The following is a 12928-nucleotide window of genomic DNA, read 5'->3' as shown; positions in this document are numbered from 1 at the left end:
ATCACTCCTTCACATTTTTGGGAGGCCCCCCACGGTTTATACTGGAATTGTGGGCAAAGAGCATATTCTAAACTCCCTTCTCACTGGTGTGGCAATTGTACATTAGGAGCAATACGACCTAGCCCCTTTCTACTATCAGAAGCAGCTGGAAACCAGCTAGGAGTTCCCCTAGATGATAAATTAAAGAGACAAAAAAGATATGAAATAGGGGGAATGCAACAATGGGGCGAGGAAGAGTGGGCCACCAGAGAGAATTTTAGAAACTTACGGACCTGCCACTTGGGCTCAGGACGGGAGCTGGGGCTATCAAACTCCCATTTACATGCTAAATCACATTATTAGACTACAAGCCCTGATTCAAGTCATATCTAATCAGGCCAAGAGTGCAATTGATTTTTTCAACGCCCAACAGAAGCAAATGAAAACAGCTGTATATCAAAACTCTTTAGCCCTAGATTATTTATTAGCCAAAGAGGGTGGAATATGCGGCAATTTCAACACATCAGACTGTTGCCTGCATATTGATGACCATGGTGAAACTATTACTAAAATTACCCAAAACATCAGAAAGCTTACACGTGTTCCAGTCCGGTTTTCCCTCACTACACCTGAATAGTGGAAAAACATGTTCTCTGGGGAGTGGTGGAAGAAAGCCTTAATTATTTTTGGAGTTTCCTTAGTTAGCCTTCTCTTTCTCCCCTGCTTAATCCCATGTTTCATTCATCTAATTACCTCAGTAGTACAAAGCATGTTCGCTAGTCAAAATCTTCAAACGAGACAACATTCTATGCCTACTGTCAAGAAAATCATAAATTTCAATCCAATCAAAAGCGATAGGAAAACGGGTAAAAAGGCCCAGCAAGTTTAGATTAATTTTAAACAATTAAACGCTATCAGCAAAGAACTTTTACATTTATGTAAATGCAAAAGCCAACGACTAACATAAGAGAAAGAGGGAGGAACTGTCATTTATAAAATCCCTTACATGGCTTTTGCATTTGTGACTGGTTTATATTTGTAACTGTTAATTAGCTTTTGCATTTATAACTGTTTAAAGTTACTAGTTTGATCAAATAAAAGTGTTCAAATTAATGAAGTAAATAATATAAAATCATTATCAAGTTATACTAGCTATTCAGTAGATCCCAACTGAATGTTTAACAGTCCTGTTAAAATAGGTAGCAAAATAAGAACTATATTATTTTTATAATCCTTTGTTCTTAACCTAATTACATTATTTGTAAATTTAATTATCTCTTTTTAGTAGCCTTATACTTTCAAAGGTCCCAGTGCAGTTTCCTCTCACCAACAGCATGCAGCATTTTACAGACAATTTCTAACCCACTCCAGGTTGAACTGGTAACTTGATGCCACAGCAATGGTGCATACTAATGAGAGAGCTTCCCATCAAAAACCTCAGAGAGATCATCCCACCCCAGTGACAGCACACTCTGGGAAAGAAGATCTTACCTCATCATCTACTAGCACCAATCACCTGAGACTATGGGGGCAGAACTGCAAGTACAGACTGAGGGGACCGAGAACATCAAAGGGGCAGCCTGGCCTGAAGAGCTGTCTTTGCTGTCTTTTACTGTTCCTGGGACTGTGACTTAGCTACAGCAGGGGACCCCACACTGCAGATTTCAGTCAGTATCTCTTTTTAGAGACCTTTTTCCAGATTTGAGGGCAGACTAAGTACATTCACTGCAATGCCCTTGGGTTCTGGCCTTGGGGCCAGAGGCCAGTTCAGCTAGAGATTTCCTCAATCCTTGGGCTTGGGACTTTATCCTTTTTTTCTTTCTTTCCTTTCTTCTTTTTCCTTACCTCCCTTTTTGTTTTTCCTCTTTAAATAAACACCCTATTTTTGTTCAAATCGCCAAAGCTGTATCTTTTTACCACATTCAGCAAATTTTCAGACTTCATGCCAGCTCCTCGGAGCAAAGCATGAAATTACTCCACCAAGGCAAGTATGTGTAGTACTCCCTTGTGTTGGCATCAGTTCCCGTGGCAGAACTTGTCTTCCCACTGGACACTCACCTGCACCTGAGCCTGTGGAGAAGCCCGGCTCCCTCCCCCTCTGCCCACAGCAACACAGACGCTCCCAACCTTTCCCAAGAGCTGCAACACAACCACAGGCACAGCAGCATCCCCAGCAGTGACACCACTGCTCTGCTCCATTCTGCCCTGCTCTGCTCCTCTAGTCACAGCTGCAAGCCTGTATCTCCACAAGAGGCTGTGGCCTGGAGGCGAGGAAGGAAAAAGATCTTTGCTCACAAACAAACCGTGCCACAAACCCCATCCATGGGTCTTCCCACATAGCAGAAACACCTGACCATTCAGAAGCAAATTTAGAGCTTATTCACAGGGTGAGAACAAAAGGAAGCTTCCAACACGAAGGGTTTATTTATTTATTATAGTATTTATTCTGACTATCACTCATAACAAACTACAAACTACGAGCTATAAACTACAAACTACAAACTTCAAACAACAAACAACAACAAAGGCCTCTTCCAGGGCTAGTATCTCCTGTTGGTCATGAACTGCTGCGTGGCCATGATCAGAGGTGTCAGGGAGGAGGCTGGCTTGGCTGATGTTACAAACGGATGCTGCCCAAAGAGAAAAAGAAGCAATGAACTTCTACTTTCCCCACAGCCTGAAGCAGGCTTTCTCTGGCTACCAGAAAGATACAGAAAGGAGGGCATTCTGTGCACCTCTCTCTCCACATCCAGGACCTGCCGCCGCTTTGCCTTTACCTGCAGAAGTTCCTGGGCAGACCAGCGCCTGTCCTCGTCCCTCTCCAGGCAGCAGTGCAGAAAGTCTCGCAGCCACGCCGACTGCTGCCTGGGCTTCTGCAGCTTCAGCGGGGGGCCGGTGCTTATCAGCTGTTGAACCTAGAGAAGAAGGAAATGCCACACTCTACCTGTCTCCTTCGCACCCCAAACTGCTCACACAGACCCCACTGGACAAGCTCCACTCTCCAGTGGCACTTTACTCCCTGCCACAGGGTGGCAGATACCTTTCCTAGCCCTACTAAAACAACCCAAAGCCAGAGGCAGCCATAGCCAGTCCAGTATGCAAAGGCTCTTGCCTTGACCCCTGATTTCACTGGATGCTGGAATTAGCAGCAGCTCCATCAGCAAAAGCACACTTTGCTTCTCTGAGCACTGACACCACCTCTACAGGCGTTTTAAAAGAAGGACTTTGGTCTAACTCTACTATTTCCAAGGATTATTCCATAAAATGCAGCTCAGCACTGCTCACTGCTCCCTTAGGCAAAGCTTCTGCCAAGCAAAAGGCATCCTGATTTTTAGGTCCTGTTCATGCACAAAAATGGCAAGGGGATGATCTGGCCAAGAAGCACGAGAGACTGTGCAGCCTGAAACCTATCATTTTCAGTTGTTGGCAAGCTTCCCAGGCAGAAGAATGGGAGCAGATTTTGTTAGGGTGACAGCAGTGTCTGAGAGCAGCTGCAGCGTACCGTGCGGGAGGTTTTCATCAGGTACGGAGGCGCTCCTTCCACCATCTCGATCCCCACGATGCCAAAGGACCAGATGTCCACTTTGGGGCCGTAGGGCTTCCTGGTGAAAATTTCTGGCGCCATCCAGTAAGTCGTTCCAACAGCTGATCTCCGTTTGTTCTGCTCAGCAGTAAGCTGAGTAGCAAGGCCAAAATCAGCTGAGGAGGAAAAACCACTCTGATCAAGCCAGCGTGACTTAGGAAAGCAAACAAAAGAAATCCCCACTGTACCAATGTCCAAGAAGGCAGTGTGGAACCCAGCTGTAAAGGGGCCATGCTGCCATACCTCAGGCATGCAGCCAAGGAAATACGGAATTGGCCACTTAGCAAAAGCCCCCAGTTTCAGGCAGTGGATTATAGTCCCCTGAAGCTATTAGACTGTAACTGCCTTGCTTGGGAAGGGACACACACAACCCAAAGCCACCCCTGACCCCTTTTTCCCAGCAACACCTCCCTGCACCTTGTGGCTGTGCTCTGTGCTTGCAGCAGGGCAGCCTGCACTGTCACAGGCCCCACTGCAGGGAACTGGAGCCACCCAAAGGCAGCCCCACACCGCAGCCTGCCACGGCTGAGACTGGCCAGCAACACCCACCCAACTTGACTGATCCATCCAAGCCCAGGAGAATGTTGTGGCTTTTGATATCTCGGTGGATCACTTGCTTGGAGTGCAGGAAATCCAGGCCTTGCAGGCACTGAGAGAGGAAAAAGAAACACGAGCCTAAGTGGACTTCATCCCACAAGCAGGGAAGTGGCACATCTGCAACACTGACTTCCTGGGGGATGGTGAGCCATGGCAGGACAGGCTGCTGGCAAGGGCAAGAGCCTGCTGCTCCACCACGAGAACAGCCGTGCCTTTCTAAGTGAGGGTGTGTTTGCTTCTGAAAGAGAAAGGGCAATTGTTCCTCTGGCCAGTGCCCTGCAAACACAGGATGAAGGAGCCCTGCTGCAGTGGCTGTGCTCTCTCCAGCCAGACAGCAGTGGATGCTTTTGCAAACACCACTTTGGGTGCAAGGTTCTCCTTTGAGGCTGAGCTCTGTGACAGTCCTTTGAATATCTCTTCGTCTTTGCCCTTTGCTTTGTCTTTGTGCCACCAGCGCCTTTGCCCTTACAGGGAAGGAATGCAGCACACACAGGCTCCAGGCAAGTGTTTAGAGAGGCAAACACAAACACACTAGAAGAAGGGCAGGGAAACTGGCAGGCACTTCAGATGCTCTTGTTACTGCCAAGGACATAAGAGAAAGGCTTGGAAGATGAAATCTCTCCTCTCCTTTTCACCCATTTGGAAGGACCATCCTGACCAAGCCATGGGAAGCACAAGTGCCATCCCTTACCTCCCGAGAGACAGCTGCTATCTCTCCTTCTGCCATGCGAGTCTCCCTGATGACATCGTGTAAAGAACCTCCATCCATGTATTCCATCACCAGCCAGAGTTCCTCGTCCACCAGGTAGCTGAAAGGAGGAAACAACAGCCTGGAGATGAACGCACGCACTTACACAACCTGATGGATTCTTGTTTCTGTGTCTCTCTCAGAGGAACACAGGAGGAAGTGAGTAGTCATTCACTATGGTCTACAGGGCTTGAACTCTGTGCAGTTTAAAAGACTGCTCGGTATCCACACCAATGCAACAGGCCAAGGGAAATACAATAGACAGTGCTTTGTTAGCACTTCAGACCCATGGAAAAAATCAAACCCCAAACCCAACAAAACAATGTGGAGAGAGGACAGGAACTTGGAGTCTGTTGGCTCAGTAAGATAGGGCCCAGTCCTGTCTTTGAAAGTGCCCTTCACACTAGGTATGCCAGGAAAGATGAATGCAGCCCCAATGCAATCTCCTCCCAAGATGCTGTAAATCAGCCCAGAAACAGGAATTGACAGCTCCATCCTCTTTTGCCAGTGCCCAAAGGAGTGGTAGAACCTCTGGCTTGCAGGATGTGAATGACCTTTCATGGCAGAACAGCAGAACCACTCACCTGTCTACATAGTTCACAAGGTTGGCATTCTTACTGCCACGCATGACCTGGATTTCATTCAGGCACAGCTCACTGCTGCTCTCTTGCAGGAGACTAATTTTCTTGATGGCCACCTAAAACAACATGGAAAGCCATGAACCAAAGAAGTCTGTGGCACAGGTCCACAAGGGGAACATGGAGACAGTGATTATGGGATGACAGTAGCCCCAGCTGGGCTGGGCCAAACTGCCTTGTGACTGGACATCAGACCCCGTGCTTGGGCACCTCCCAGGACAGAGTGACAGATATCCTTTGCCTTGTAAACCTGGGAGAAACACGGTCTAAGCTCTCCACCTCAAAGCTCTAACAACTCACTGTGCCCACTGTCTTCCCCCAGGGCCTTCCTTTATCATTCCCATTGTCATTGACACACCTCTTGCAAGCAGGAAGCCATTTTTGTGCTGGTAAAAATGGAGCAAAACTGCTGGGAAACCTTGGGCACTTCTAGGGGGCTTGATCATTACTCCAGAAACCACTGGCATTCTCCATTGCACAACTACAAAGCAAACTCTTACAGACATGACTGATAAAATGCTGTTTGTCCTAAAATCATCCTGAGGGTTATTCCCCATAAGAAATACAACCCTACATATTTCACGGAAAAAATGCTGTGATGATGAAAACATCATTAAGGACACCTCCAAAAAACACAATCCTAGCACTTCCTCACTTCTGGAATTTGCATTTTATTCCACTAAAATACTTTACTTCACACCACTAATATTAGCAATTACTGCCTGATTGTAAAAAGAAATAAGCCATGCCTTGATCCTCTAGGGATATATCCCAGGCTCTGAGCAGGGCTTAGGCCCTTGACAGACTCCTTGCACACCTCTCTCTCTAAGCACAGATCCCAAGGGCAGCACTGCAGGTGGCTGCAGAACTACCAGCACCATTCCCATGTATTGGCTAACAGCCAGAAATGAGAATTCAGGGACCCTGCAGCCCCAAAGAGCAGTGCCATGCTCTGAGACACCACCTGGGCACTTAGGCCCAGCCCTGTGTCCTCCTCTGAAAGACACCGCTTGGCCTCCTTGCATCCCCTGGGGCAGCTGAGAAGGACAAAACCTGTCCCCACTGTATTTGGCAGGCAGACACTGCTCTGCACTCCATTTGCTTTCGCAGGAAAGCTCTGCTGGCGAGCCAAAGCTCAGCCACAGCTCACAGCAGAGGGGAGGGCACTCGAGAGCTGCAGAAGCTGCGGCGCTGCTTGAGGCTTACCTCTTCTCCTGTGGCAGTCTCCACTGCCATGCACACAGTGCCGAAACCCCTAGAAACAAAACAGCAGTGGAGAAAGAAATCCTTTAGTCCCTGCAAGTGCAAAACACTGCAGCCCAACAGGAAAAAAGTCCTGGGGAAAACAGTAAATGGAACACCACAGATTCTTCTCTGGGTTTTTTCTCCCTTTTCTCTTTCTCTAGCTGTGCATGTGTCTGATTCTTCCAGGAATTTGCTGGTTGGGTCTCCTTACACCTCTCCTTGGAGTCTGTCTGCCAAACTCAAGCAGACACAGATCCCTTCTCCAGCTTGCAAGGACAATAGTGTCCAGGCACAGCCAGAGCAGGCAAAGCCTTCCATTGCTGCACACACAAATGGAGAAGTCCTCAAAACACAGGATCCTTAGGCAGCTGTGTTCTGGGTCCAGAGCCATTGGCAGCTGCTTCTCTTCTGTGCACCAGACACTGGAAGGACTCCACTTTTCTGGTGACTTCTTGTACATTTGGCTTCTGTTCTGGGGTGATGTTATGATGCTTGTACCCCCAGTCACCTGTTCTGTTTATACTGGATGTTATATTCTGTGCCTCCAAGACTGGATCAGACAGTAGGTGTCAGGAGAAGAGGGAGCACAGAGTTTTGTTATCAGCTGCACTCTCCCCCGCAGTCTGCTGGAACACAGAACTCCAGTGTTGTTGTCTGGGCACAGATGGGGCCACACACCACACTCCTTTTGCTTTTTAGTTAGTTTAGCTAGCTAAGGCAGTCTGAGTTTTCCCTTTACTGTTTTTCTTTCCCTTTTCTTGGAACCATTCAAACCTGCTCCAGACTGGGACCCGGCAAAACACCGAGAGTTCACACTTTGTAGCCCACCAGGGCCTACTCTGCAGCCTTTACCAGCACTGGAGAATGACAACCCCCAGGAGAGACTTTCTGAACTTGCCATCTCTTCAGAGCAGGAAATGAGTTTTGTCATCCATGACTGTTCATTTTGTATGCTGGGAAGTGCTTTGCCTGTTAAACAAACAACTTCTTTCCACTTCTCTCCAAGGAAATTGTTCCCTAATCGGCTGGGGGCAGTGGCCATGTGGGTTTGCTTTCTGGAGGTTTCCTGCCAAATTTGCCCTGAATCAGGACAGCCTACCCAGAGAAAATGCTGCAAGTCAATCCCATCTACAGTCAGCAGAGCTTGCTTTCAAGGGGAGCAGTTTGGTGGATTCTTTGCAGCAAAGGCCTAAAGCCCACAGGATCCACGAGGGGTCTGCCATCAGGCAGATGATGCCTTTTCCTCTAGAGTGCATTGGCACTGGGCATTCCCCTGAATCTTTGTCTTTTGCCATCTCAGCCACAAAAGACAGCTGCTGCTTTCATTTCTGCTTTTGGCTTCTAGACTAGGTGGTGGTCATCCTGACCACTGAATCTTGTTTTCAGCAAAATACTGGAAAGAAATGTTACTGAGAGCTGTTCCCAGACAGCTGTCAGCTGCTACCTTGACCTTTGAGGCAATGAGGTTTCTCCTCATTTCATTCCCACGTATTCTGTACTGTTTCAAGACACTCAAAAATTATTTCTCCTATGAAAAGCGGCAAACAGGTGCAAACACACTTGAGGGACAGGAGGTCTGCCAGGTGCTGCTCTTTGCCGCAGACAAGACATTGCCAGCATCCAGGTGCCTCTGCTGTGCCTTTGGACCACAGCTATAAATGCTGGCCAGCACTGAGAGATCACCTGGCATCATCTTAACGCAGTGTCTGAACAGCTTTGGAGCTTGCCTGATGTCACTCTGGGGAGATGGGACACCAGCAAAACACACTGCCCCTCCCTTTGAAGAAGGAACTGTGGCTGCACTCACCCTTTGCCAATAGTCTCCAGTTCTGTGTATTTAGCCTCAGGATCTCCCTCGCTCACCAGCATCTCTGTAAAAATCCCAAGGAAAGATGCTCACTTCAAAAGAGATCCCACCCTGCAGCAGGTCACAAAGGCAGCCCCACTCTCCGGGACACTGGGCCCTTTCAACTCAGTCAGTCGGGAAACAACAACACCACCGCACCAGCACCACCTCAAAAACAGCAGCAGCAAGACAAGCAGCCCTGCAGCACAGATGGCCTGCACAAAACTAAAAGTCTGAAGTAAAATCTAAGCACACGGAGAAACAGTCAGAGGAGACAGGGATCAGAAAACTCTAACCAAGAGAAGTGATTGTTGTCTATAAACATTAAGGGCAACAGGAAAAACAAAACCTTCCTGTTCTTGGCAATGAACACTCTGCCACATTCAACACAAGCTTTCATCCTTGCAAACATCAAAGGCATCTTGGGTTCTGGAATCAATTTTTGTCATCAGCTGCCCTCTCCAGAACAGGAATAATATTGCAAAGTGCTTCCAGCAGAGCCCAGATCTCCAGCTTTAAGCAGGACTTTGCCTAAACATTGCCCTTCAGCCTTTCAGGAGCAGCAGCTCATGTTATAAGCTACTGTGATGGCCTCAGGAATGAGGTCCCTCAGCCTTTAGGACAGGCTGAGTGCTGAAGATGACCTTGGCCGTGCCCACAGCAGCTGGGCCCCGCAGGAGCTCCTTGAGGCTTACTCATTCGCGAGGTCACAGCCTCCTGCTCAGCCAGAAACAATCTCTGCCTGGCCTTTTGCCCACAGGGAAGCTCAGGCAAAGCCAAACCAGGCCGAGCTGCTCTCAGAGGCAGGAGCAACACCCCGCTGATCCCTCACCACCTCAGAGCACAACAACAGGGCCTGTGTGGAGGAGGCCTCAGGACCTGGCACTCAGCTGAGCAGGAGCAGGAGGTGGGACAGCTCATGCTGACACACGCGCACACAAGGCACTGCTCCGGCACACAAGGATCACAAAGGACCTACTCAGCATGGCCAGGTACTTGTCCTCTGTCCTCTCTTGCTGCTGCTCTCTGCTGCCAGATGAGCTGGTCGTGCTCCAGGTGCACGAGCTGCTCGTGCTTGAGGTTCCAGCCTGGGCACTGGAGCCTTCTCCCGAGCCTTCAGCTGCAGCTCGTGCAGGTGCCAGGACAGAAGAGGTGGAGCTCTGGGACAAGAAATGAATTTGGGTTACAAATGTGGCTGGCAGAGATGCCCCTCCCATCCCATTTCAAATGCAAGCCCCTAGAAAGATGCTGCTGGCCACACCCAGGGCTCTTCACCTCTCAGCTTGCGCACCCGCTTCAACAGCTCAAAGCACAAAATCCAAAGGCTGCTTTTACATGACAGACAAAATGACACCAAAGACGCTGCTACCCAAAGCAGGCACTTACTGGTGTTGTTTGCTCTGGCTGTGGGCTGACAGCAGGGCCAGGTTCATTGGCACCTTCCTCCTCTTCAGCCTCTTCCTCAGGTACAGAGGCTGCCAGAGCAGGTGCTGACGCTGCCCTTGTGCTCTGTGGACAGACAGCAGCATGAGGGACAGGAAAGAACCTGTCATTCACCACCTCACCTATATTCAGCTACAGGCCCCGCTGCAGCTCAGCTCTTCTTTAGCTACTGACTTTAGCTGCTCTGTGGGGAGGGCCAGGTCCCTGCTGGGGACAGTGCCTCCTCATATCCTGTAAGCTTGTGAACTGCATCTTTGCACTGCTCTCCTCACAGGGGACAGGGAGCCTGCACAGCCACTGGCCACCAAGGGCCTCACTTGTACCCCAGGAGCATCCAAAGACATCCTAATGCTACCTCTTGTCTCTTGCTAAGACAAATTCACAGCCCCTTTCAGAACAGTAGGAAGCTGGTGCATAAACAATCCAAGTTCCACTCCTCTTTTCCAGGCCCCACTGACTGGGGGAAGGGCTGGAAAGATTCTGGCCCACAGCATCTTCAGCCAGGCACAGGAGGTGCTGTCTGATCAGAAACTTGCAGCTATGCTTTGCTCCAGCCACAGCACGACCCAGAGCTGCCACTTACTGATGCTGGATGCTCAGGCCCTGCAGTGGCAGCAGGCGCAGTTTGGGGAGCATCTTCCTCTTCTTTGGCCTCTTCTGCAGGAAGACAGGCAGCCAGAGGATCCTCCGAGGTTGGTGCTGGGCTCTGCAGACAGACAGCAGTGTGAGGGACAAGTGACCTTTTCTATGTTCAGCTCTAGACCCAGATGCACTAAGGAGAAATCATCTGCAGAGAAATGGGATTCTAAGTTGTTCCCACTGAAGTGAAAAGGCACAATTAGATGGGACTGCACTCTCTTGTGCAGGACAAATTCCATCATGGCTTAAATCACAAAGCAACTCCACTTCCAGCTGCTTAAAAGCTCTGAAAAGGAATTGGAGAAAACAGCCTGGGCTCCTCCTGCTGCTGCTGCTCTTGCTGCAAAGAGCCTGGACTGTAGTTTCATTCATCTAACCAGGCTGGCACTGGACTGCAACAGGCCCAGCTCACAGCTTGCTCCACAATTGTCAAATGCTACCAAGGCCAGAGGCTCCTTTCCCACTCACCCAAAGACTGGATTCTCTCCAGGCACGGGTGATGTGACCTGCAACACACAAGGGAAAAACAACCAGATGCTGTAAGAAAACTGCCTGTGCTGGGCAAGCCCACAAAAAGTCAACCCAAAGACAGAGCATTCTGCTTTCACTACACCACTCCAGCTGCAACCCCTGTGTCACACAGCAAGCAAGGCAACAGCACAAAATACTTCCTTGTCCTCCATGGCCACTCAACCCATAGAAACTTGAGACTCAGAAAGGCCCAGTGGTTCTGTAACAATCATTGCTTCTGCCCCACCCCACCCAGCAGGAGCTACAGCTCCTCCCTTTCCTGTGCTTCAGTTTTCTCAAGAGATTGCATGCAGCAATTGCCATGAGCTCACTGGAGCCTTTCCCCAGAAAAGCTTCACCCAAGTGCCCCTTAACCAGGGTGGCAGCTCTATCGTGACACAGCACAGGAACAGCTCCAGGGTTCGGGAGCATACAAGAACTCCTCTGAAATGTCTATCTCAGAGGCCTTTTCCAAGCTGATTCTGTGACTTCATCACAGAACACATGGCTCTTTTAGTGTGCAGGAAGTGTCAAGGTCCACAGGCACATGCTGGGATGAGGGAATATAGACAAGAAGACTTGAACTGAGGGACTTTCCCTTAGTCCTGGAGAGCAGTGCACAGCTTTTACAAGGACTCCTGACAAGCTCTCCCACTCTTCCTATCCTGGAAGTTGTCTTCCTTGAGCCAGCAAACTGAGGAGACTCTAAACTCCATAGCCACAGGCTGTGCCACGGGAGGAGTGAAGCCCCTGCAGGCCACATTACAAATGCTGCCCACTCCTCACTGGCTAGATACACCCCCTTCTTAGCTGGAGCTGTTGACAGCGGCTTTACCCAACCAAAGGCCTCTTTGTGGCATTTTGGTTTCCGTATGCTGCAACATCTACTTACGTGCCAGGTGGGTGAGAAAGTACCCAGAATAAGCCACGGAAAAAGCTGTGCAAACTGCAGCACACACTCCCTCCATGGCTCGAGCAGCACTGCTCAAGTCTGCAGCAGACAACGCCTGTGGGAAAATCAAAAATACTCTGAGTCCTGCTGGCAGAGACCTCGTCGATCAGCAGGTTCCGCCTGCAGTGATCGTGCCACAGAGCTGCTCTGCACACTGAGCCCTTCCGGGCCTCGGCACAGCAACTTTGCCTTGACAACGCCAGGATGCGGCCGCTGACATCACAATAGCAGCTGCCCTAGGCTGGATTGTGAATTCATGCATAGAACCAGACATGCTCTACACCTAATGCAAAAAAAGCCTGCAAAGTTCTCCTCTGCTACAAAGCAACACAAAAAGTCCTCCTAGTCCATCACCTGTTGCTCAAGGCATGTAAGAGTAGAAACACAGTGAGCCCCTAGAGCCCACACTGAGAAGCTGAGCACTGAGAAGGGACCAGGATGTGAGGAACCACATTAGTGGTCTTTGACCACTATTTCTGCTGAGCAAAAATCAGAAGGCTTGTTCCTTTGTGGTAGAAATCAGAAAACAAGGAGAAGAAGCACTGCTTTAATTACATTTAGAGGTTTCTCCTAGGTACAGAGACATGGTCATGGATCTTTCTCTATATATATTATATATATCTATATATATGTATATGTATGTATGTATATTATATTATTCAATACTATATATTAAAAAAATTTTACATCATAGCCACGGGTGTGATTTCAGCAGGGAAATGCCATGACAGAAAATGCAAGGAGGATC

General features: G+C 49.1%; 1 protein-coding gene and 1 long non-coding RNA gene across 2 annotated transcripts; both read right to left on the bottom strand.

The window, feature by feature from the left end:
- Positions 1 to 2432: 2432 nt before the first annotated feature.
- LOC135291797 (serine/threonine-protein kinase PAK 3-like) lies at positions 2433 to 9790 on the bottom strand. The gene is made up of 9 exons (XM_064406053.1): positions 9616 to 9790; positions 8598 to 8661; positions 6752 to 6800; positions 5492 to 5604; positions 4851 to 4968; positions 4112 to 4211; positions 3482 to 3678; positions 2757 to 2894; positions 2433 to 2609 (listed from the first exon to the last, which is right to left on the bottom strand). The coding sequence occupies exons 1-9, from the start codon at positions 9620 to 9622 to the stop codon at positions 2520 to 2522; spliced, it is 876 nt and encodes a 291-aa protein (XP_064262123.1). The 5' UTR covers positions 9623 to 9790; the 3' UTR covers positions 2433 to 2519.
- Positions 9791 to 10022: 232 nt separating this feature from the next.
- Positions 10023 to 11938, bottom strand: LOC135291798 (uncharacterized). The gene is made up of 3 exons (XR_010354500.1): positions 11187 to 11938; positions 10663 to 10785; positions 10023 to 10145 (listed from the first exon to the last, which is right to left on the bottom strand). It is a non-coding gene; the product is annotated as an uncharacterized LOC135291798 (long non-coding RNA).
- Positions 11939 to 12928: the final 990 nt, after the last annotated feature.

The sequence above is a fragment of the Passer domesticus genome, unplaced genomic scaffold (genome assembly GCF_036417665.1).
Source record: "Passer domesticus isolate bPasDom1 unplaced genomic scaffold, bPasDom1.hap1 HAP1_SCAFFOLD_121, whole genome shotgun sequence".
NCBI lineage: Eukaryota > Metazoa > Chordata > Aves > Passeriformes > Passeridae > Passer > Passer domesticus.
This window is presented reverse-complemented; position numbering and strand designations above follow the sequence as displayed.